General features: G+C 55.6%; 6 protein-coding genes across 6 annotated transcripts; 3 read left to right on the forward strand and 3 right to left on the reverse strand.

Annotated features, from left to right (window-relative positions):
- Positions 1-3367: 3367 nt before the first annotated feature.
- Positions 3368-5272, reverse strand: B0H18DRAFT_1115201 (uncharacterized protein; the record flags this gene model as incomplete). Its single annotated transcript, XM_048033229.1, has 7 exons — positions 3368-3904; positions 3960-4346; positions 4400-4724; positions 4785-4864; positions 4922-5004; positions 5072-5195; positions 5255-5272. The coding sequence occupies 7 exons, from the start codon at positions 5270-5272 to the stop codon at positions 3368-3370; spliced, it is 1554 nt and encodes a 517-aa protein (XP_047898083.1).
- Positions 5273-6763: 1491 nt separating this feature from the next.
- B0H18DRAFT_824416 (uncharacterized protein) lies at positions 6764-7721 on the forward strand (the record flags this gene model as incomplete). The annotated part of the gene is made up of 4 exons (XM_048039335.1): positions 6764-6824; positions 7115-7202; positions 7290-7572; positions 7623-7721. Coding segments are annotated over 4 exons (531 nt in total), but the record flags the coding sequence as incomplete, so codon positions are not given.
- Positions 7722-8084: 363 nt separating this feature from the next.
- On the forward strand, positions 8085-9776 carry B0H18DRAFT_870443 (uncharacterized protein; the record flags this gene model as incomplete). Its single annotated transcript, XM_048040097.1, has 3 exons — positions 8085-8834; positions 9006-9309; positions 9376-9776. 3 exons carry the CDS (start codon positions 8085-8087, stop codon positions 9774-9776), a joined length of 1455 nt encoding a protein of 484 aa, XP_047898085.1.
- A 4114-nt stretch (positions 9777-13890) lies between these two features.
- B0H18DRAFT_951809 (uncharacterized protein) lies at positions 13891-14303 on the forward strand (the record flags this gene model as incomplete). Its single annotated transcript, XM_048042043.1, has 2 exons — positions 13891-13993; positions 14026-14303. 2 exons carry the CDS (start codon positions 13891-13893, stop codon positions 14301-14303), a joined length of 381 nt encoding a protein of 126 aa, XP_047898086.1.
- A 1973-nt stretch (positions 14304-16276) lies between these two features.
- On the reverse strand, positions 16277-16734 carry B0H18DRAFT_1115204 (uncharacterized protein; the record flags this gene model as incomplete). Its single annotated transcript, XM_048033230.1, has 2 exons — positions 16277-16465; positions 16573-16734. 2 exons carry the CDS (start codon positions 16732-16734, stop codon positions 16277-16279), a joined length of 351 nt encoding a protein of 116 aa, XP_047898087.1.
- Positions 16735-16897: 163 nt separating this feature from the next.
- Positions 16898-17769, reverse strand: B0H18DRAFT_1115205 (uncharacterized protein; the record flags this gene model as incomplete). The annotated part of the gene is made up of 2 exons (XM_048033231.1): positions 16898-17231; positions 17546-17769. 2 exons carry the CDS (start codon positions 17767-17769, stop codon positions 16898-16900), a joined length of 558 nt encoding a protein of 185 aa, XP_047898088.1.
- Positions 17770-24882: the final 7113 nt, after the last annotated feature.

Raw genomic sequence — 24882 nt, forward strand, 5'->3', positions numbered from 1 at the left:
TGACATCACATGCCTTGCCTGTATCAGTCATTATGAACTGAACTGTGATGCTCCCATGGGATACACACCATTGCCTGCGGTCATATACCATATCACAGTAGCTTAAGTCACTTTTTCAGACACAATTGCTTGAAAAAACCAGTTGCAACTGGCAAAAGACCAGTCAGGACCAGTCAGGACCAGTTGGGACTGCATGCGCAGTTGCAACCAGTTGCAACCAGTCTTTGGAGGCAACTGGACTGCAAAGGACTGGTCACAGTCAGTCCAGTCCCAGTCCTACCATTTTGGGGTCAATCTAGGACCAGTCCCAGTCCCAGTCTTTCCTCCAAGGGGTCAAAAGACTGGACTGGACTGGACTTTCAAACACTACATATCTTTAAGCTGAGGATGCCTTTGCATTTCAATATTGTATTGGTAGGTACGAATAATGAGATTGCTTTACCTTCGCGTCAAGCCAGTCAAACACAGGTCCTAAGATATTCTTCACGGACTGGTAAATTGATGCATTTGTAGACTGCGTCATGTCCTTGGACGGGTATGGAATGAACTGATGATAGTTAGTCTTGAGACCGCCAGTCCTCTTCATGGTCATAGGCGGCACGTTCACTGGAGCGTCTTTTCCCTACAAAGGTGCATGATTCGTTAGTAGGGAGCAACACTCAATCAGTTGAGAACATGAACGTACAGTGGTACAGTGGCGATTGTACCAAGAGAAATGCATGACCTGGAAGACATGGTCACCGCCAACCTGAGCTGTGTCTATTGCCTTCAGGGCATCAGGCTCAAGGCACGCTGCGAGACGATCCATCAGACCGTCTCGCAGGCTCTGCGGCATTGATTTGCAGATATTTGCGATAACGCCTGACTGTACAGACTGTATAGCGAGTACGTCCCTGTCGATACGGACATCAGATCTTCAGAGTCAAAGAACAGTTCGCATTGTTCTGTCTTACTCAAATAGATCTCGTTTGAGCCTGACGTATCCCTTGCTGGTTGGGCGCATGCCGTCCACATACTGTGTCTGTAGCTATCAATTGGTGATTGCGTTAGCTGTGATTACGAGTACATGGACTGCAACTTACCAGTGATCGCAGCTCATCTAGGCTTGAAGGTTCCATGGCTTCCATTGCCACGGACCGTTGAAGCTCAGTCCATCGTGCGTTCTTCTCTCTATGCCTAGGAGGTTTGAACTGTCGGTTGTGCGTTAGGTCTGCATCGTACTTTGATGCGATAATCGTTGCAGTTGTAGCGAATCCAGCGTCGTCGCGAATAGTGGAAGCGGACACTGAGTGTTCAGGCGAACAAGGGAAGCGATCGATTTCGAGTAGTGGTGACAATTGTGACAGCGGTGTGAGAGGGGAAAGGGGTTCTTCTCTCTGGCTACAACCAAAATGAGCCCAAGCTTCTGGGTTGCGTGGGACGGCAGTAAAAGAGCTGTGTGGGAGATAGTCAGTGCCAAAGTTAACCAATCGCCGGGTCTGTTAGTCACTTACTTTGAAGGAAGAGCACTGAAGAACCTGTCAGAGATATTGAGGTCGCCACATAGGCTGTCAGCCGAGACGCCCAGTGCGGTGAGTGTATCTACTGTGAATAGGTCGCCCAGTCGTATAGGGGACTGGTCGGATAGAAACGCCACAGTGGGAATGACAGTCTGCAGGACTTGTCGTCCCACTGGGCTCTCTAGATCCAGTTGAGTGTTTAGTGCACGCAGCATGATGCGAGCAGACTTGGACTCACCAGCATCTGGGCATCGCAATATGTTGGCGAGGTCTGATGCCAGATTGCCATTCGCCTCAATGAACGGCACACGTAAGTTGGTGTATGCCATCCACACAAGCATGTAAACGGTTCCTTTAATGCAGTTTCACCATCAATCTAGTACTGTCTAGCGCACACGACACAGGTATCTCACCTCCTGATGCAAGCCTTGCCAACTTAGTACCTCTGGAATACCAGTATTGTAACGTTCGGATGCTGGGCGGTTTGGCCTCTCTCGCAAGGTGGTCGCGCCATAAAGCTGAGATGTTGACGTCGGCCCATCCGGACAAACTAGACACACAAACGTGTCAGCCTGTCGTTGTCAAGTTATAATTTTAGATTTACCTTGCGCACTCGAAGCTCACCCTCATGAGGGCGACCATGAAATGGAAGTCAAATACACCGTGTTTGCTCTCCATCGCCTTGCAACGTTTTACTAGCTGAGACAACGTCTCACTCTTGTCGCCGTACGAAGCTTGGTGAGGCGCAAAGAGTGAGTCCGCGCAGCCGGCGATATCATCCTTCTGGTCGTATGCAGTGAGAGTCGACAGGAAATTGACGACGGACGTGTTAGCAGCTTCATGGGGTTTAGACGACATCTCCCAGGCTGCTCGGGGCTGCATGTCGCTGGCGATCCACTGGATGCCACTCCTGGGGCAGGGCGGCAGTGGGAAGTGTGCTGGCTGCTGTTGATTGCTACCAGCAGGCCTAGACGCAGGGTTGTACGGTGCTACAGGGATTTTACGACGGGACCTAGACGGTCGCCTTGGACCTATTGCGCGGCGTGCAGGCTCTGAGACTTTGTGAGTACGATGGACTCACAATCAATCAATACGTTTACCTTGTACCGTTACTGTACTGCTTGAGGTCGTATGCGTAATGTTACTAGCTTCTTCGACTAGACGTGCAGCATGTCATTTACTAGCATGACATGTAGAAACAAGACAGGCTTACCTACGGCCACTTCAGTACCACTGGCATGTGCCATGTCTTCGGCGTCCTGGTGAGTATCGCAGGCCGTTTCGCAGGCCGTTTCACAGGCCATTTCGCAGGCCGTTGTTGCAACGTCCAATGACAGACGTGCCAGCAGAGACGTCATGTTAGGACTCAAAGTCCCCTGGATTGAGGACAGGAGCTCACTGAGCTCCTTCATCTCCTGTAGACTTAGCCTCATTTCGTGGAAAACTCGAATGTGAGAAGACGTGAGAGGACCAGAGAGAGCGTCGCATTCGATTCGATCAAGTCCTTGATTGTGAATGCGGCCAGCGCTACAATTTGGGTTAGGGCTTGCAGTCCAACCCACACATATATATTGAACATAGAACGTAGGATGTATAGCACAACTAGCAAACTACAACAGCAATCGATAGCACTTTACATTGCGAACGCGAACACGACGGTGACGGGAGACGGCGAGATGGTGGCGACGGGAGACGGCGATGGTGACGGGAGACGGCGTCGGGAGACGGCGACACGGGAGACGGTGTCGTTGAGAGGACGGTGACGTTGAGGTGACGACGACGATGACGGCGATGGCGGTGACTCGGACAAGGGGAGGGCGATGACGGTGACGTGATGGGGATGACTAGGACTAGGACATCGTGTCCAGCTAACTCGAGCTGGGCCGCTCTTTGAGTCTATCCTTCGCCTGCTCGCCCTCACCGTCAGACGTGCTGTCACGCTTGCGTTTGAGAGCCTGTTTGCTAAGGACGAAGAACTCCTCCTCTATATCGTTCTTGTCTTCCTCAGACTCCACCGCCACAATGAACTGACTGTTCGCGCTGCCCTGCAGCGCAACCACAGCCTGGCCCTTGAGCAAGGAGACATTGCGAAGGCGGTCGACGGTGGTCCCTCGCGCACCTTCCCTGATGCTGCGAATGATGCGATGCACGTCTTCGTCATAGCACAGGGCCTCATCGCTGGGATGGAGCAACTTGCGAATATACGTCAACATTTCTTCAGCCTGAGCCTCCCGCACGTTATCGTCTTCCACGAGCTTGAGAGCGTCCAGGAGTGTTTGCTTGTGTTCACGGCGAGACAGAAGCTTGGCTAGCGTTGCCAATCGCTTCTCGTAGCCGTTGCGAACTTTACGCAGGAATTTCTCGACCAATGGCTTCATGTTGTCGTCACAATACTCGAGGATCGGCTAGGCGGTGCGGCGCTGTCAGTGAACGTCTATCAGCTACTGGATAAAGACTTACGATGGCCAACCCTCTAGCCACCCACTCCTCCATTTTCCACTGTAGTCGCACTCCCAACCTGAGCGTATCGAGTTCCTCCACTGGAACGTATATCCACCAGACTCGAACCGCGCCGAAGAACGTTGCCTTGTGCTCTGCAATGAACGGACCAGCTCCGCTGATCAAGTCCGGATTCTCGCGCAACATCTTTTTGTAGGTGTGTTCGTCGTAGGTGATGGCGTTGACTGTGTATTCCTTCGTCTCTGGCGAAGACCATTTCGCCTTTGCGCTCTTACCGGGCTGGAGCTCTTCAATGTTGAAGCAGGACAGGGCAATGAGCCCACATGAGGGCACGCCTGCGCCATCCACTTTTGTGTTCCCCATCAGGACGTCCGCTATGTCCACAATCTGTACGTACATTTGAGTGACCAGCGAAATTGCTATCAACTATTCGTACTTACTTTAGGCAATGCCCCTTCCTCGCTGTCAGTCGTGTAGACAGGCTGAGATTTCGCGGTCTCATTAACGTCAGTAACTACGAGAACATCGCCCACTGAGATCGCCTCGACCATATCGCCCACTATCTTGTTTCCTTTCTTGCCACGCACAGAGGCATACTCCGCCTGGCCGATGTCGATGTCCAAGGCTCGTCGGATCCACTTCGGCGGTCTGAAGGACTCAGCCCACCTCTCTCCATTCATCGTCCTCAGCAGCGCTATGATACGATCGTGTATGGGAGATGGCGCCATGGTAGTCAACTCCTGCCTGTCTTGATCATAGTCAAACCTGGTTTCTTGTATTCAGTAATCATACGCATCCGTCTGTCTCATCTGGAAATAGACCTACTTGAAGCGATTGAGTGTGTCGTTAGACCCTAGCCAGTTGCGCAATTCTTCCCACTCCTGCGACGTAAAATCTGCTGTCTTCTGCATGCGACGTAATGAGTGACAATAAACGAGATACAATAACGTGCTAATACTCACTATTTCCCCTGTCACGTACGGAAGCTCAGAGTAGCGATCTCCGAAAGCCTTCCGCACGACGTCCGGGTAATCGTCCTCCGTTCCTTTAGTAGTTAAACTGCATAAGCCGACGTTCCCTCTGCGTTAAGGACAGCACTTTGGACAGCTCACCTGATTGCACGGTGTTCGTATCCTGAACTGTGACAGGCGCTTCCCTTCTGGTATGGTCGAACGTTATTATGCCAAGAGGTCGGGGAGTAGGTGAGCGCGAAGAGTGAGACGAGTGGGTATAAGACTGAGAAGGTAGGGGGTGGGTGAGCGCGAAGAGTGAGATGAGTGAGTCCGAGACCGAACGATAGAGGTGGTTGACATGTTGCTGAACGTGGTTAACGGCAAGTCAGTTCCTCAGAGGGCTGAGACCCTCAAGAACTCAGTCGCCCTTGCTGACTCAAACGGAGCCTGCGTTGTCAAGTGACATGGCCTAGATTAAACGCTTCCGCTCAGCCTCCGACAAAACATCCGTTTAGTATTGGCCATGTTCTCATTGAACGAACACGAGCTCACCTCGATTGCTCACTCACAGGCTCACAGTTAACAGGGTTCCTTGTCTCACGACTCATCCTCATGATCAACCCAAGCTCGCTCTGGCACTGCCGGCATTTGAATCTAATCGGGGCGGCTCGGGTTTCGATCCGCGGTGCCCTGTGGCGCGTGCCGTGTGCCGTGCGAAGCGCCATTGCGCACGGCTTACAGCGGCTTACGCCACAGGTTGGCGAGCGGTTTTGAAGTACAGTACTCAAGAGACCAGAACATCAAAAATGTGCTTACCGTGCGTCCACGCCAACTTGGCGAAGAGGGTTTGAAATCCCTACTGAGCTTGAGAGACGAACTGTCAAAGTACAGTACTCAAGAGACCAGAACATCAAAAATGTGCTTACCGTGCGTCCACGCCAACTTGGCGAAGAGGGTTTGAAATCCCTACTGAGCTTGAGAGACGAACTGTCAAAGTACGTACTTACGGTAGCAACGCGTGTCAATGTAAGATCGCAACAGTTGTCGTCGCGTTTTTTGGACGAACACGCAGATGAACACGCGAACACGCAGACGAATGACCTATAACAACACAGGAACCATTATCAGCATGGTCTCATGTAGGAAAGTGAAAAGCGAATGTATACTTGCTGGTGCTCGTAACCTACATGAAGGCTGAAGGAGAAAGATGCGGGTAACGCGCTGAACTAACGCTGAAGCGCTAAAGCAGTGACATGACAGGTGAAGGGACGTCTGAATTTTTTAGCATGGTTTTAAGCCTCAGGCTCTGCATCGTCTCGAGTCTCTTCCCCTAGTCCTAGCTGCAGTTTTGTGTCTCTGTATCATCGCTTCTGAAGTCTGCAGTGAATTTCTGGGTTAGTTATGGTCAGACCAAAGCGGAAGCGCACCTTTGAGGACCTCCTCAATGACACCTGCGGCGCCTGTAACCAGCCCTTCGAAACGACACAGGGCCTCGCCGCACACCAGAGCACGAGCAGGAAATGCTCCTGGTACAAGAAAGGGAAACTGAAAGAAATATTCAATGTCGACCACGATCAAGAAGAGCCAAGCGACGGTGTAACAATCGAGGACGCACGGTAAGCCAATCAAATTTTATCGCACCTTTGGTCATATAATGTAACCGGTGCATGTAGAAACACGGAACTGTTCACCCTACCTAATCGTTCCGGTTCCCAGAACGACGAGCCAGACGATGCATACCTTGGAGAAGATGACAGCGATGAAGCAGCGGAACTTTCTTCACTCTACGACTATATTCAGGTCTGCGCTCCTTCTCGGCCGCAGGGTGATCCTGGAGGGTCAGGGCAAGATGGTGGAGGCGGAGGCGGCGAACGAGATCGCGGCGACAACAGTGCAGGCGGCGGCGATCCCGGTCCATCGACTCAGGCGGCACGAGCTTTGACTTCCAGACGAACCGCGCTGTTGCTTGATGACGATGAGGACGAGCGAGTGGTAGACGAAGACCAAGACGCGGGTACAGTTACTCACGTCGACCCAGAGGTGCGGCGCAAATGGCTAGAGGGCAGGGAAACAAGGCCTAAAGGTGAGTAATGTTTTGACCGATAACGAGTACTTCTCACCGTAGAGTAGCTCGTTCGAATCATGTTGAGGACGCAGAAAATGGTCGCGCTGAAGAACACCCAGATGGCGGGGGTACCACAGATCCCACCAATATCCCTTGGGAGCCGTTTGAGTCCGAGATGGACTGGCGCTTCGCATCTTGGGCAATCCAGGAAGGACTAACGCAGGGGTCCATTGACAGAGTATTGCAGATACCAGGGGTGAGTACTCGTGCTCTGTTAGTAATATCTGCTGACACACCTCAGTTTCAAGAGAGACTGGGTCTCTCATACCACAACAGCTGGGCTCTCCTCCAGCGCGTGGACTCTCTGCCTGAGAGAGCGGAGTGGACAGAACGCCTGCTCTCATTCAAGGATCGTCCTAATGAAAAACACCTACTACAGTTCCGCGATATCATCCAGGCGATACGTACATTACTAGGCAACCCGGAGCACGCCGATCGAATCGTGTATCGACCGCGCCGATTGTTTTCAGACGCGTCAAGGAAGCACCGACTGTACAATGAAATGTGGACCGGTCGTTGGTGGCACGCCGTCCAGGTGAGTACTTACACGACCGTAGAAGATCGATTTTTCTGATTGCAGTACAGAATCTCTTACCGGTAGGCGCGGCTGTTGCGCCGGTAATCATAGCTACGGACAAAACCCAGTTAACTCAGTTCTCTGGCAACAAGGCGGCGTACCCTGTATACATGACGCTAGGTAATATACCTCGGGCTCTGAGGCGCAAGCCCTCAGAGCACGCCTGCATACTCATAGGTTATCTGTCGGTGGACAAAGTCAGCTCGGACGGCATCACGCAGCGCAAGCAACACGCCCTCGTACAACAACTGTTCCATGTGTCCGTTGGCGCAATCCTGGAGCCGCTAGTCAAGGCGGGTAAGGAAGGCATCAACGTAACCTCAGGCGACGGAGAGGTTCGTCGAGTGCATCCCGTCCTTGCCGCGTATGTCGCGGATTATCCAGAGCAGTGCCTGGTCACCTGCGCCAAATCTGGGACTTGCCCCAAGTGCCAGGTACCTGAGGACCTCCTTGAGTCCGCGCAACCTGGGATGCCCAGAACCTCCCTCTGGACGCTAGACGTACTCCGACTCGCCAACCAGAAGACCCAAGGCAAGACGAGCTCGAACGCGTACACTCGAGCGTGTCAAGACCTCAACGTTTCAGGCTACGTCGTGCGCCCGTTCTGGCGCGATCTTCCGTACACCGACATCCATTCGTGCATAACCCCTGACGTACTACATCAATTGTACCAGGGTGTTTTTAAGCACATCGTCGAATGGTGCACTCAACTTGTCGACGAGCACGAGCTCGACAGGCGCATCCGCTGCCTTCCGCCTGCGTTCGGTACCCGCCACTTCAAGAACGGGATTTCCTCCCTATCCCAGGTCTCCGGGACCGAGCGTAAGCACATGGCGCGCATTCTGCTTGCCTGCCTGGTCGGCAAGATACCGAAGAAGGCCATCCTGGCCTTCAGGTCGATTTTGGACTTCATCTACATAGCGCAATACACCACTCACGACGACACTACGCTCCAATACATGGAGGACGCACTCAAGGTTTTCCATCGCAACAAACAAATCCTCGTAGATCTCGGAGTGCGCGACCATCTGAATATTCCTAAATTCCACTCATTACTTCATTACGTTGACGCTATCCGACTCTTAGGCACTACCGACAACTACAACACGGAGGCGTTTGAACGCCTCCACATCGACTATGCGAAGAACGGCTGGCGAGCGTCGAACCATCGCAACGCGCGTCCGCAGATGGTTCGTTGGCTGGCACGGCAGGAGAAGATGGTCGTGCTCAGCTCTACCATACGCCGATGGCTCAGGAATACCGGTCTCGAGCCAGGGGATGACATCGATGTCAGTGACGCAGAAGACCAGGAGCCAGAGAAAATACCAGGCTCTCGGATCTTCAAGAACGGTCGAATTAACCTACCCAAGCACCCCACTGCACCCCTCCAGGCTCTCTCATCCATTGTCGACAAACACCGCGCCCCAGGCTTCGTTGATGCAGTCGCACAATACATCTACAAGCTCAAGGACGGTCGACCTCTCACTTCCTCACTGCTTAAAACAGCTGTCGACCACATGCCGTTCCAACGTCTTGACGTATTCCACGGCTTCAAGTTTACCCCCGAATCCTTGACCGATGACACCCAAGAAACCGACGCCGTGAAGGCGAAGCCCGCCAAAGCTGGACAAGCCGCACGTTTCGATACCGTGGTTGTGCTGCAGGGGGAGGACGCGGAAGCTACTGGCATGCAAGGTGAGTAGATTTGTTTCTATTCACGTCTGAGTCATAGCTTCTTACTCATGTCCTATTCGTCCACAGGCACACGTATTGGACGTGTCAAAGTTATATTCAAACTTCCTCAAAACATCAGAGATCCCCGTACCCTCCGACCTCTGCAAGCGCCGCCCAATTGGGCTAGCCAAGGGGCTCTAGCATACGTAGAATGGTACTCCAATCTACCTACACAAGCCGATCCGATACACATGATGTACCCGGTTCATAAACCGCCCCTTCGTGCGAATGGCAACCCCGTCGGTGAGGTTATTCCATTGTCAATTATCCGACAATCCTGTCAACTTGTTCCACGTCCCCCTGGGTCTACACGCACCGATAACTTAGTAGTACCTGATGACTGGGACACGCATACTGTACTAGATAAAGCTACTAAGTTTTGGCTTAATAACTGGGCATCTAAGTATGCGTATCAGACACTGTGGTAGAATACTTACATAGAACTTTAGTACGAACTGAACAATGTTTGATCTCTACTATTTGGAACTCTGTCAAGTATTCATGTCGTCCTCAACGATACTTCAACGGAACTTCATCGCTCTTCAAATCGTATTTTATTGCTTCACTCAACCGTGCGATCGCCAACTTCACTCGGCATCCTCCGGAATGGGCGCCTCGCACTTCGGTCCTCGTCAACAACTCCACACCACCTCTCCTACCTCGCTCACCTGCCTTCTCGCCTGCTCGCCTTCTACCGTCCCACTACGACCTTGCTCGGTAGCCTTCCTTTTCGTGAGCTCACTAGTGCTTTCGGCTTCTTTCTTTCTCTCCCAGCCGTCGACTTGTCGCACGTCCAGTCGTCCGACCGCCCACTCGGCCGCCCGCTTGCACCCCGCCCACTCGCTCAGGTCTCCCTTCCCGCCTGTCCGCATTCAACCACCTCTCTACAATCTTGGTCGGCAGTCTACTTTCCCATCTACTCACCTGTGCTCTCAGATGTATTCTTTCTCACTCGGCGGTTGACTTGTAGCCCGTCCAGTCGGGTGAACCTCGAGAGGGTCGTGCAACGGACGAGGAGGGAAGTCAGGTACGTGAGGGCGAACAAGCGGACAAGAAGGGTCGAAACCCAAAGGTACGTTCTTGCTCGCTGTATGATCATAGTTCCCCGTAAGATGGTCACGACAACGCCTTGATCGTCTTCAAGCTTGAGCATGGGTGACCTGCCTTTGCGGTGCATGGCGACTCTGTCTTCTACGTGCAGGACAAGTATGTGCACTCATACGACATCAGCACTGGCTCGGATTTCGGTCTGCTCAGCGTCCGCAGGTTTGGGAGCCCATACGTCCCTCCGTGGACGCTCCGCTACAATCCTGCGGAGCGTGCCATCGTGTTGAGGATTTCGTCGGATAATGGCTTGTTCGAGCTCACGGCCCAGCCGAATGATGCCGTTGGGGAAGTGAAGGACTCGTCTACATACGGCAAGCGTGGAAGTGGCCATGTGGCCATCTTCGTCGCCAGGAACAAATTCGCAGTCACGAACAAGACCACCCAGGTTCGTCTCGCTTTGTATCATACACACTGTAATCCATCGATACGTTCTTGTACTGATCGACGTGCGCGACCTGCAAAACTCAATCGTAAAGTCTATCAAGCAGCCGGTCCAGACGAACGAGTTCTTCTACGGTGGCACCGCGAGCCTCATCCTCAGCTCGACAACGTCAATCCTACTTTACGATATCCAATAGCAGAAGAAGCGTGTGGAGATCACTACTCCGCCGGTCAAGTACGTTGTATGGAGGCCGGACGGTACATTGGTCGCCCTCCTCAGCAAGCATAGTACGTATCTGGCACATAACGCTCTGATGTCCCGTTGATGAGCATTCCACAGCGATCACCGTCGCGAAGAACTTTTCGGAGCGCACCCTCATTCACAAAACGATTCGCATCAAGTCTGGTGCTTGGGACGACTCCGGCGTGTTCATCTACTCGACGTTGAACCACATCAAGTACTGCCTTGCGCAGGGGTGCGTAACACTGCTTTATGTCACGACGGTCGCCTTCATTTGACCATATTGCAGGGACCGCGGCGTCATCTGCACGCTCGACAACCCTGTCTACTCAATGCGCGTCATTGAAGGGAAAGACCGTCCACTGCCTTGATCGATCTGCACGCCCCAGGACTATCACCATCGACGCGACTGAATACCGCTCTAAACTGGCTCTGTTGCGAAACAATCATGAGGAGATGTTGCACGTCATTCGCACGTCTAACCTACTCGTAAAAGTGTCATCGCGCACCTACAACAGAAGGGTTTCCTGGAGGTATGCACATACGTTACTATAGTGCATCAGCGATCTGACCATCGCTCGTAGATTGCATTGCATTTCGTACAATACAAGAACACGCGATTCGATCTTGCGATTTAGTGCGGGAATATTGAAGTCGCATCGGAAATGGCTCGCGCACTCGATCGACCTGAGTTGGGAGTGACTGGCGCGGCAAGCTCTGAAACAGGGTAACCACAAGGTATTTGGTTTTTGTTCCATTGTACAATGCCTGGGTTCTAAGATATGCCTTATAGATCATCGCGAAGGCCTTCCAGCAGACGAAGAACGTCTGCCCTTCACATACTCACTAAGGGAAGCACTGACAAACTGCTGCAGATGCAGAAGATCGCTGATTCAAGGGGTGACCCCATGTCTCGGTTCCACAACGCGCTGTATTCGGGCGACATTTTGGGGCTCATCGTTGTGTTGCGAGACATCGGCCTTCGTGCTCGTGCGTTCTCTTGTCAGACTCTTGATCACCCGCTGAACGTTTTCACAGATACTCTTGCTTATCTCACGGCGAAGACGAATGGGCTCGACGACATCGCTCTGCAGATCCTCCAGGCTGCTGGCCTCACCGAAGCGGATGTCGATGACATCCCGGCGTTCGGACCGTCTACGTTGCGACCCCCGCCAGTGGTCGCTCCAATCGAACACCTGACCTGGCCTTCGGTCTGACGACAGCTTCTGGGACCGTGCGTGCACTCGCTAACTGACATCTGGAAGACGGTGCGACGGCCCCTTATATGAACGGTCATGACATGACAGGTGCGCTGATCCTCTGACAACTCTACCCCCCAACTACGGCAACGTGTACTGACTACTCAAGACCTACAGCACTCGGACGAGTTCGCGTGCGTCGATCGCTCGTGCGATGCCACCGTCCCTTTCACTCCCAACGATCATCGTCAGCCGCGACTCCGGACGCACATATCGGGTGAACGGCTCCCGCACGGACGCTCTACAGCAGGTCACCCGTCGTCAGCGAACCCAGGACCGCGTGACCCTCAAGTCTACGCACCTTTACTACGCACCTTGGCCCTTAACGCAACCCCGACGACTGAATACTAAGGTTGGACGCGGGTAGCGGGTACACCCACGACTAGTACTTACTGCACCGTAGTACTGCGCGGTGTCACCGACTCGTGACGGTATTGCCGAAAGAGGCAATACCGAGCGCCCAGACGTGGCGTGCGCGACATTCCTGAAGGTTGCCACCTCGCTCTTTTGCCCTCTCTGTTGGTCCTTGCTGCCACTCCATCCGCGCATCAGCACCCACCGGTCACGGCGTGAGGACCACTAATCCAGCGCCACAACACACGGATACGGCGCACACGCGGACACCGAGCAAGTACGGCAAAGGCCCCGCATAGAGGCGCAGTCGACCAACATACCGCGGCCGCGGGCACAGCGACGAGCGGACGGTAGGCGCAGACGAGGAGCGGACCAGGGGGGATGGGTGAGCAGGCGGCGGGGACGGGCGGGGACGGGCGAGGGCGAGGGCGAGGGCGAGGGCGAGGGCCAGTGAGTGCTTATTAGCGCCAGCGAGCTCACTGATTGCCGACACAGAATGCGGCAGCGACGTGCAGCACGACGCGCACGACGACCGCGAGCATGCAAGGCCAATGCCCTGCATGCAGGCATGGCCGATGAACGGTTGATGGGTGAATGGTAGGCAGGCGGGCAGGCGAGGATCGGCAAGGTGAGTGGATACCTGGCAAGGGGCGGCTGGCAGACACCGCTGACGAACACAGACGCGGGCGGAAGAGTGAGTAAGCCGGCGAGTTGTCCGTCTGCTGCACAGCGCGCACGTCACCCACGCGCGCGCAGGGCCAATGCCCTGCGCACAGACGCGGCCGACGAACGGGCGACATGGCCAGGGACTACGAGGAGGAAGCACAAGTGGGCGGGCGGCAGGGCGAACAGGTGAGAAACCGAGCGGGCCAGTGGGTGGGTGGGCGGTGGGCAGACATCTCGGTGAGTGGCCGGGCAGCTGGGCGAGCAAGTTGACTAGTGGGCGGGTAAGCAGACACAGCGGGCGGGTGACACACACCGACCGCGATTGTGTTGGGCGAATGCCCAGCACGCAGACACGGTCGACGGACACGCGTCCGATTGGGCGGGCGGAGAGGTGGATGGACGGACAGGCGGATGGACGGACGGGCAGACGAGCGAACAGACGGGCAGGCAAGCGGTCAGACGAGCGGATGAGTGGGCGGGTAAGCGGGGTAAGCGGGCGACGACACGCACAGCAACCGCGAGTGCGCTCTGTGAATGCCCAGCGAACAGATACGGTTGGCGAGCGGGCAGGCGGGCGGCCAGGGCACTACGCCGACCGCGGGCGTGCTAACATGGCCGGCGAATGGACCACGCCGGCGTGAGCAAAGGACGGAAACTGACGGTGGACAGGGCTGGGGCGTGTACAACACGCCAACCGCGAGCACCCAGGGCCAGTGCCCCGCGTGCAAACGCAGCAGACGAGCGCACCGCGGGCACGGGCACAGCGGCTGGTACGCGGAAGGGCGTACGGATGGCGCGTGACGAGTGGGGACACGCGAGCACGAGCGAGTGGGGAGGACGGGGAGGAAGACGAAGACGGCGGGCGCAGGCAGCAAGCGCACACCCGCCGACTCGGAGGTACCACCGAGGGTGGTCAACTCGCGGACCACCGCCAACACCGGCAGTGAACCCGGGTGCGGTTAGCACCGTACATGGGTACGGGTACGCGGGTCACGGGTGCCAGTGATCGTGCACGGTACATGCAGCCCGTCGCCACAGCATGCCAGTACTTGCCCATTAGACTCCCAGTCGGTCGAAAGCGCAACTCACAAAGCAATGCGAAGCCTTGAGTTTGCGACGTACTGCAGTGAAGCACGCCGCAAGCTCAAGGCTTCACATTCACAGCAAAAGTGAACAACCATGTCATCGCAGTACCAGAGTAGAGTAGTTCTATGGAGTGTGAGTACTAGTTACATGTACGTAAGCACCTCTGTAGCTTTCAACATGAGTCTTCATTTGCACTTCAGTGGCCTTGAAACAGAGGTATTAATGTCATACTTGATTTAAGTGCACTTCACCAGTCTTCAGGGAACGTATTTATGCATTTAAGACTTAATGATGTTACGAAGTAAGACGACGTTACGTGAAGTAGTTTAAACATGTGTGAAGTCCAAATAAGGAAAGTGGGTTTTTCCTGATGGCACCCTTCAAGTTATGAGCTGTGCCTCGATCACATGGATGACCGGTATGGGATTGAGGTACACGCCAAGTACTTCTGCGAGTACGCTGAATGCGTCGGTACGCTCGCCGACGGTGTGTACGTCGAGCGATAGTCTCGGCGTACTCGCTGTGCCATGTTCCGCAGATGAACGTGATATGTTGGACATCGGTGCGTCTGCCGTGTTGCCTTGCAGAATAGCAGTCTCTGGTACGGCATGAAGGTCATCCCGTAGCCCCGGGTTGCTGTACTCGTGGGCAACCTCGCACACGACGAACTCTACGTTCATCGCTACGCTTGCCGGTGCGGGCACAGGCAGAAAAGGGAGCGTCGAGATGTACGTCCATAGAGGGCATGCCTTCACGGCTCGACCCTTTGTGCTTGTCAGTAGCGTGCACGTTGAGCGAATCACTCGATGTACCCACTACACGACGGTTGATCGTAGGTGAGTGGGACACGTTGGACGTACAGCGCTGCACGTCCGCCGTGTCGCCTTGCTAAGGGTGTAACCTGGAGGTCGTCCCGCAGCACAGACGTGCCGTCTTCGTGGCCATCAGCGCGCACAAAGAACTCGGTGCTCGTCAATACGAATGCTGGCGTGGGCACCGGCAAGAGCGGTGGCAAGAGCGGTGGCAAGAGCGGTGGCAAGATGGATACATTCATTAAGGGCGTACCTGTGTCCGTCGAGCTTCCCCGCTCGTCCCTCTTCATCTCGGTGCACCCTTTCCCCCCCTTCTCCTTCTCCCTCTCCTTCTCCCTCACACCTTCCTCATTGGCTCCTCGTTCCGCGTGTGTCGCGTGTTGGACGGTCACATTGCCCTGCGCTGGACTTGTGTGCTCATCGCGCGATTCCTCGGTGACGCTTGCGTGTTGTCAGAGCCGCAAAGAGCTGGTTTGAGGTCGCCAGATACGAGAGAAGGGGTATGAGGGTCGACATCAGGAAAACATGAAATCTGTCTGACGGCCCTGTCAGGGGGTTCAGAAGCCTTCAGAAGCCTTCAGATTGCTTCAGATTGCTTCAGATTTTCAGCCCTCATGACCTCAACTTTTTTCGATGTTAACACGTCAGACAGGATCCTCAGAACATTCAGACAGCTTGTCAGACTGCCCAGTTCATCAGCCACTTCAGCCAGGACATACGGAATCGACTTTTTTAAATCACATATATTGCATTCTATCACTACTACTGTACAAAATACCACCCGCTAATACTTATGTACAGTCCACTCGTGCGAGCTACTGCCCAGTGGACCCGCACCTGTGTCGGGCTTGCGTGTGGCAGGTTCGCTGCTGCTCGTTGTTTCATACTCGGTGCCTATGCGCGTCGGGCCAGTGAACGAGCTGACAGGTGAGTGGGTCAAAAAGGCACTGGATAAGCAAGCAGCCAGAGGCGTGCATACAAATGGCGAGCGGGCGAATTGACGAGTGCGCGGCATGCTCGTTCTAGTCCGTCTCCGAGAACCGCCGTGGTGTCGTCCCGAGCTCGCAGATCACACCACATGTGGAAACGTAGACGGCGTGCTTGACAGACGTTTCGAACGCGAGCGTGGGCTCGAGGATGCGCAACGTGCCGTTCATCGCGAGGATGATCTGCTCGTCGGGCTCGATGGCGTTCAGTGTGTGCGGGCGCGGCTGTAGGCTGGATTAGATCAATGCACTTGACGGCTTTGTTGAGCACGCCCTTCCTGTTGGGCGTTGAACATGAGTGCCGGACGTATGGTGAGAAGGAAGATGCATACCTTGGCGATGCCCTCGATGACGAGCTTAGCGCCGAATTTGGCTGAGGCCTGTTTGAGCAGCACGATCTTGCTCTCGGAGTGGACGGTCTCTCGGGTGGCGGGTGGAGTGGGTGCGCGGGTGAGTGGACGGATGCGAGTATAGGCGGCGGGCTGGCCAGCCATCGAGCATACAAGCGGGCGGGGCAGCTCGCTGAGTAAGTACACAAGCATACAAACGAATGGACGTGCCGCGGTTGGCTACGGGGTCGAGGTGAAAGACGGTGCACTCACCTGAACTACTGGCCCTTCTGGCCGCAGCCCCCTTTCCTTCCTGCGTGGTGATCCTTCACGAGCATCCAGCGATGCCCTTGGCGCATCGCTGGAGCTCGTTGCGGTCGCGTACAGCGCGGTCTTCGGCCGTGCAGTGGTCCAAATCGCCGATTGAGATGTTCTGTCTCTTGAGGACCGGCCTGCCTGTGCGTACTGGTGGATGGCGGCGGGAAAACGAGGGTGAAGCGGGCGGGAACAAGGGCGAAGCAGATGGGAAGGAGGGGACGGACAGTAGTGTAGAGGCGGACGAGAGGAGAAGTCCAGCAAACGCGCGTGACGTGTCGTGGCAGAGGCGCTTAGCACTTCTCGCGAGTTGCCTCCTCCACGTCCACGTCGCCTCAACCTCGACACTGCAACGCTGCGCGGTAGCGTCAAGACACACACAAGACGCGACGGAGAAGTGATGGAAACATGGAGTCGAGGGAGGCGGGCCCCTGCAGATTTAGTACAGGACCCAGGTGAGTCGCTCGCCCACTTGCGCATGCATGCGTACGCTCGCCAGCCCTTCTCGCCCGCCCGTCTTCTCGCCCGCCCGTCTTCTCGCCCACTCGCCTTCTCATCAGCCCGTACGTCTTCCCGCTGGCTCGCTGACCTTACTCGCTGACCTGCCTGGCTTGCCCACCCACCTCACTCGACTAGACATCCACCTCACTCCCTCACTCACCTCGCTCCGGTCGGGCAACCGACTCCGCACGAGCTCGACGAGTGCCTTGCCCCCAGATGCCCGCCCCACCGGAAGTCGACCTTGGTGAGCCGCAGACAGAGCCCATGCGGGCCATGCAGCAGGCGGAGCGTCTCGTCCGAGATGGAGCTCTCGTGCAGCCGGCGCTCGCGGAGATGGGTGAGCGCGCGGAAGGCCGCCGCGAACGTCTCCGGGGCCAGGTCCATGTCGTGCAGCCAGCGGGTCGGCGCCCGTTCCGAAGTCCAGCGCCTCGACAAGGATTTCGGTGAACGACGACGGCGCGGGAGAAGGCGGTGGCGGTAGCGGAAGATGCGGGCGTGAGCATGCAGAACGTGAGTGCAGCGGTCGGGGATGTGCTCGTGACGGCTAGCGGTCCTGGGCTGACCACGGCGGGGCTGAAGGGCACGGCAGGGACACAGCTGAAGGAACACGAGGAGAAGAACCTGGGAGAGGGCCAGATGCCTCACTCACTCGTTCACCGGCCTGCCGGCCTGCTCATCTTCTCGTTTTCCCGCCCGCTTGCTCCACTGCCCTTCCACTTGCTCACTGACCCGCTCGCCCGCCGACCCGCCGGTTCTTCACTTGCTTACTCACTGTCTGTTTTACTCGCGAACGGGTGCAGGCCACGGCCTTTTTCGTTCCCTGCACGGCAAATGCAGTCCTTGGCAATCTTCCAACTGGGGCTCCAGACTCACCAAGGCCATGCCTGCCCCCGACGCACAGCAGAGGTGCTACGTGCAAACGCAGCCAAGAAACGCACCGCGGACACAGTCACAGCGGTGAGAGGAAGGCGGGGGACGGGCGGAGGGGTGTGAACGGTGAGCATATAGCAGGAAAAGGCGAGCGCATGGCAGGACGGGCGAGGGTGATGCAGACGGGTGAGTGCAGACGTGCACGAGCAAGCTTGCTAACTGCAGGCACAGGAGGTGGCGACGTGAAGGATGATATGTACGCCGACCGCGAGCGCGCAGGGCAATTGCCCTGTGTGCAGACACAGCCGTCGAACGGACAGTGGGCATACAAGTGAAAGGTACACGGGCAGGCGGGCACGGGGCACAACAACATGCAGCACGACATGTACAGTGACCGTGAACATGCAGGGCTAACGCCGTGCGTGCAGGCGTGGCCGACAAACGGGCGGCGGAGCTTCGTAAATCTATCTACGTATGTACATGAGTAGCTAATTATGCAATATAATGGTACTGGACGGCCAACGTTGTCTAAAGTAGCTTTGGTGCTACTGTTGAGGGCATGAGTGATGTACGCAGACAGTAAGTGTGATTGTATGAGTACTGTACAAGCTAGAAATTACGAGTGTAAGAGTACATGGCAGAGATACTGTACCTGTCTGGCAACTGTCTGTCTCTGAAGGTGACTGGTAAGTCTGAGTGAACTGAGCTTCTGAGAGGTGGCTGTCAGCCGGTCAGATGCTCAGAAATTGCCGAATTTGCTGATGGAATGGAGGTCTCCTGTGTGGCGTTTGAGGCCCGGGAGAGGAAGGATGGTACCGCGGGCAGGGGGGTTGTCGGGCGCTCCGAGTCCTAGCTGAACTAACGGTTGAGTCGCTGACTTGAGCTCGCCTGTCCGTTGGGACAGCGCGAGCGCCTTGACAAGAGGTCCGGCAGTCATGGTGGCTGCCCGAGTGACGGTCGGAGACGAGGAGGTGGTGGTGGTGGTCGAGAGCAGAGCGTCGGGCGCTCGTATCAGTGCGCCTCCCGGTCGTGTAACGTTGTAAGCATGGAGCGACAGCACGCACTCGAATCGCGCCGTTATCACCTACTGCTGCAAAGTGCGTGCTGACGGATTGCGCCTTCTTCGCCTCGAGCTGCTGGAAACGCTTGGAGGTAGGGCAGTGCGTAGTGACGTTCAGAAGACGGATAGATTCAGCACTCTCACAAATAGATCCTGCTAGCTAGGCTTCCGTCCAGCGTGCAACGCTAAGCCCTACGTTTGGCTCCACTCTTTGACCTCCCTGCAACCGGACGCACGGCTCGCTGAGCATCCTGACGGTCTCCCTGTCCCTCTGTCTTGCCTGCCCTCCGTCTCACTCTCCCATGATCTCCCAACCGCACGTCGCCCTTCGGTGCCTGCGTCTGGCGCGTGTCTTCCTTCTGGTGTCGCTTGCTGCGTCGAAGGATCATGAACTCTGCCGGAGTGGCACGTTTGGCACCGCTACGCTGTAGAGTAAACTGCATTCAGCCCTGCAGTAGGTTTCATTGATCGCGCACTCACCTTGTCCGAACCCGATGCTGCCGCCGACTGGCCGGCCGCGCTACCAGAAGAGCCCTCATCTTCACTGTCCGAAGACACCAAGTCGATCACCACGGGTCCCTGCGCAGGCTGCTTGACTGGCGGCTGAGGTGGCGGATGATAGGAAGATGGCAGAGGAACATCAGAGTAATCCTGGGTATTACGATAGCCACAGTATACTAGACCGTCTTCGTCCAGCTTGTCCCTATGGACTTTGCTCTTGTCGACGTCAACACGTTGAAAACCGACGTACTGAACCTCCTTCAAGCCGGCAGCTGGCTGGCGGCTCTTCTGCCGCCGGGACATGACCTGTTTGACGACGCGTCAGATACAAGAGCAGGAGAGGAGACGAAGCGGTGAACCTGTAGATTTCAGAGGTTGTGGCAGACGGCGCGACGGAAGTGCAGCGGTACGACGGTCACAACACCGGTGACGCGAAGGCGCTCAGATCAGATCTCGATCACCCGCCCGACGTCACCGACCCTCGCCCGCCCTAAGCTTGACGGATGCAAGCGATGGACAGGCGAGGGCGAGTACCCCGCTAGACCTGGTAAGTGAGTACTCACCTCCCCACGGTATCAGGCCCGACCACGCGTGGCAAATGTGGGAACATCATAGAGGGCGGATTGCGGACATGGACGAGAGGCGTGCGGATTGAGTTCGCAAGCATCTCAGCTACGTGAGTGCAGACGCATGCGAGCGAGCCCGCTAACGCAAACACAGGACACGGTGACATGAAGCGCAACACACATGACGACCGCAAGCACGCAGAGCCACTGTCCTGCGTGCAGGCACGGCCGACAAACGCGCGGCGGACAGCCAAGTGGGCGGGAGCACTCGCCGACCGTGTACGTGATAGGCCAATGCCCGGGATGCAAGCGCGGCCGAAGAAGGTACACGCAGGTGGGCGAGGAGGCAGGCGAGCGGTGGACTAGCGGGCAGCGGGCGAGCGGGCAGGCGAGCGGGCAGGCGAGCGGTCAGGCGGTACAGGCTACGGATCACCCAGACGCACAGGCCGAAGCCAAGACTTGTCCAGAAGGCGGACGAGCAGGCGGGCAGGAGCACACGCTGACCGCCGATGAACGCAGGTGCACGCGAGTGGGAAGGTTGCGCACCAGGCAAGCAGACAAGCGACATCGAAGATGGGCAGACTGGCGGGAGAGCGGCTGTGCGAGAGGACGACCGGGTGAGCAGGAAGGCGGGTGGGTGCACGAGCGGGAGGGCGGGAGTGCGAGAGGGCGGGAGTGCAACAGCCGACTGGCAGGCGGGTGAGCGGGCAGACGGCAGGGCGAGCGGGCGGGAGGGCGGGTACAGGATGCAATACAAGTCCCATGTATTCAGCATCACCATATAGTCTGATACACGTATTTACTAGACCAATTATTCAATACGAACTTTGAAGCTCGGTCCAAAACAGTATCTGAGGTCCAGTTATCAGGTATTGAGTGGTTGGAAGAATTGGATGACGAGGGGAAAGGGAAACGGGGAATTAATTGGCAAGATTGACGAATTGAACTCAACGGTACAACCTCTCCTTGAGGTACGCTGTTTGACCGCAGAGGTAGCTTGTTGACTTCGTACATCATATGTACCGGGTTGGCCGTCGAGCCCAGCTTGCCGTACCACTCTACGTAGGCTAATGCCCCCTCTCGTGCCCACTCCTCCGGTGCGTCCATCTCAAGGTGAGTAGTGGGATCCCGTATGGTTGTGGGAAGCTGAAAGATGACTCTCAGTCTTCCGATGCGCGTCCCTGCATCATGCAAGAGTTAGATGCTACTGGCGCACCGCTGGAGAAGTCAAACATACCTTGTAGTCCTGTGGCTTCAGCGTCGTCACCTTGCAGTACGACAACCGTATCGAATCTGGCTGGCTGATCTCCTGCCGAAGGTCTTGCTTTCACGCTGTCCTTCTCCTCTGTGTTGTCCGTGAGAGGTACGTTGTTGAATTTGAATCCGTGGAAGACGTCCACTCTGGCGAACGGTAAGTGACGGCTTGCTCGATCCAGCTCGCTGGGACGGAGCCTGCGCTGCAGCTTTAACTGGTAGACGTAGTCGGAGATCGCGCGGGTAAAGCCTGGTGCAGCATGTCGTTCTTCGACAGAAGGTAAGGACTGTTGAGCGAAGGACGGATGCTTGGCTAGTTTGATACGTGTTTTGCCGCTCCGAGGACGGTGTTCAGTGCTGGCGGGTTCAGAGTTCAACGCGCCACTACCAGTGCTCTCTGAGTCCGATTCAGAGAGTGATTGCGGGTTTTCAGAATCGTCGGTGAGTCTTCCACGCAGGGTCTCGTACATGGAGACCTTCTCCCTCCTGTCAAGCCATTGGATCATCTGTGGACGAGCATTCCGGTGATTCGACGCTCTCCACGCCTTCTTCGCGAAATCGATGTGCAACCGCTCAAACATTTCTGTGTTGAAGTTGTCAGTCGTGCCGAGTCTGCGGATGGAATCGACGTAATGAAGAAGTGAGTGAAACTTTGGTATGTTCAGATGCTCCCGAACACCGAGTTCTTGCAGTATGTGTTTGTTTTTGTGGTACGTCTTGAGGGTGTCTTCCATATATCCCAAGGTGGAGTTGTCGTGAGTGGGGTACTGAGAAAGGTAGATGAAATCCAGTAGCGAACGGAAGGTAAGCATCGCAGCATTCGGTATACAACCGATGAGGCATCCCAGTAGAATGCGGGTGATGTCCTTCCGTTCACTACCGGACACCTGAGAGAGCGCAGAGATCCCGTTCTTGAAATGACGGGTGCCGTAGGAAGGAGGGAGGCAGCGGATGCGACGGTCGAGTTCCTTCTCTCCGATGAGTTCGGTGGACCACTCCACTATATGCTTGAATACACCTTGATAGAGCTGGTGAAGGACGTCAGGCGTGATGCAGGAGTGGATGTCGGTGTATGGTAGGTCCCTCCAGAAAGGTTTGACGCAGTAACCGGAGACGTTGTACTCCTTGCAAGACTTGGAGAAGGCTGTGGAGCCTCTCTCGCCTTGCTGACGAGCTTTCCGTAGCACATCCAGGGTCCAGAGCTGGGCGCGAGGCGTCTTCGCTGACGCGTCCCCAAGGCCGCTCTCCGGGCACTGGCAGATGGGGCAAGTCCCGTACTTGGTACAACTGACCAAGCACTGCTCTGGGTAGTCCGCGACGTAAGACGCCAGGATTGGATGAACCCTGCGCACCTTTCCATCGCCACCCGTCACGTCAATTCCCTCCTTGCCTGCGTCGACGAGAGGCTGGAGGATGGTGCGCACAGAGGCGTGGAAGAGTTGTTGGACCAACGCCCTCCGCTTGTTCTCGGTGATGCCGGCGGAGTCAACCTTGTCCACTGACAGGTAGCCGATCAGTACGCAGGCGTGTTCGGAGGGCTTGCGACGAAGATCCTTGGGAATGTTGCCCAGAGTCATGTACACCGGGTAAGCGGACTTGTTTCCTGAAAACTGAGTGAGCTGCGTCTTGTCGGTCGAGATAATGACCAGCGTGAGCGCAGCACCCGCTGGTAAGATGCTCTTCAATCCTGTTCAGCAATAGGTAAGATGTCTGTGTAGATAGTGCTTACCTGGACTGCATGCCACCATTGACCGGTCCACATTTCCGTGTAAATCCGGTTAGTGCGCGTCGAATTCGAAAAGATGCGGCTGGGTCGATACACAATGCGACCCGCGTGAGCAGGGTTTCCTAACAAAGCTTTGATTGCCTCTATAATGTCGCGGTATTGCACCAAATGTCATTCACCGGGACGATCCTTGAAGGTTAGCCAGCATTCCTTCCAGGACGCCCTCTCAGGAATGGAGTCGACCTTCTGAAGCAAGGCCCGGTTGTTGTGATACGTGAGTCCGAGCCTCTCTTGCACCTGTAGTTTTATTCAGTTCATCTAGCCGATCCTGACAGCTTCACACTCACTTCTGGTATACGAAGAAAACGGTCTACAGCGCCCTGCCCAATCCCTTCCTTGATGAACCACTTCGCGATCTGCCAGTCCATCTCTGACTCGAAGGGTGCCCACAAACCGTTGACCCGTGCTAGTACTTCTCGATCACCTAATATTGATTTGTCAGGTTAGCGCAGTGCAGGATAAGTTGATACTCACTGCGTCTCTGCCTGCCCAAGCTATCGAAATGCTCCCTCCATGACTCTCTGATCGTTTCCGCGGTCCCTGTAACCTTTCCCGCACTAATGTCAATATCCTCCACCCTATCATCGTCGTCCTCGTCTAGCGAAAGGGCGGTACGTCGGGAAGGCGAGGGTGCTGAAGATGTCGAGGCTATGGGCTGACTGGGACCAGCTACTGGAAAGAATTGATACTGTGCGTCACGTTCATCTTCATCCTCCCACTTTCCACTACTATCTGCATCCTCGTCACCTGGGTCATCGTCTAGACTGAAATTGAGGTGTTGCATGTTCAGATATAAAAAGTCAACACAGCGAATACCACCAGTGAGTCTCACCTGTTCACTGCATTGCCATCCTGAGCCTCATCCTCGTCGTCCGATGAATCAGATACTACATCCGTATCCCGAAGACTCTCCCTCAATTTGCCCTTTTTGTACCAGGCGCAACCGCGGCTCATCGTCTGGTGAGCCATGAGCCCTTGCATGCTGTCAAATGAACCGCCACATGCATGACACGTCTCTCCCAGCAAGGCATACGAGCGTTTTGACCGCCTGCGCATGTCTAACGAGTCTGGAGAGTCTTTAGTAAGTGATTTTTTTGCCGGACACACATTGAAGTCTCACCAACTGGCAGTAAATTCCAGTAAAACGGCTCAGAGTTGGCGTATCTCGTGTGGATTGAGAGGTCGCTGCTGAACTCGAAGCTTAGAGGAAACGAACGCTGCGCATAGTTACGTTACGTTTCCTCTTCCCTGACTTGGCGGCAAGTCCGCCTTGACCGCGCGACATTGATGGGCCCTGTCAATCTCGCCATGCTGCACGCGTCTACGGCGGCACGCTCTTCACTTCAAGTTGTTCTGCACACGCACGTCGCACACCGCAGGATTTTGCTCCGGCAAGTCATTGATTGACCAGTTCGTTCAATTACGCTAACATTGTCTTTGCGTCCTTTACAGGGAGTGTG

This window comes from Fomitopsis serialis, assembly GCF_022376445.1.
Source record: "Fomitopsis serialis strain Sig1Antser10 chromosome Unknown B0H18scaffold_7, whole genome shotgun sequence".
Lineage (NCBI taxonomy): Eukaryota > Fungi > Basidiomycota > Agaricomycetes > Polyporales > Fomitopsidaceae > Fomitopsis > Fomitopsis serialis.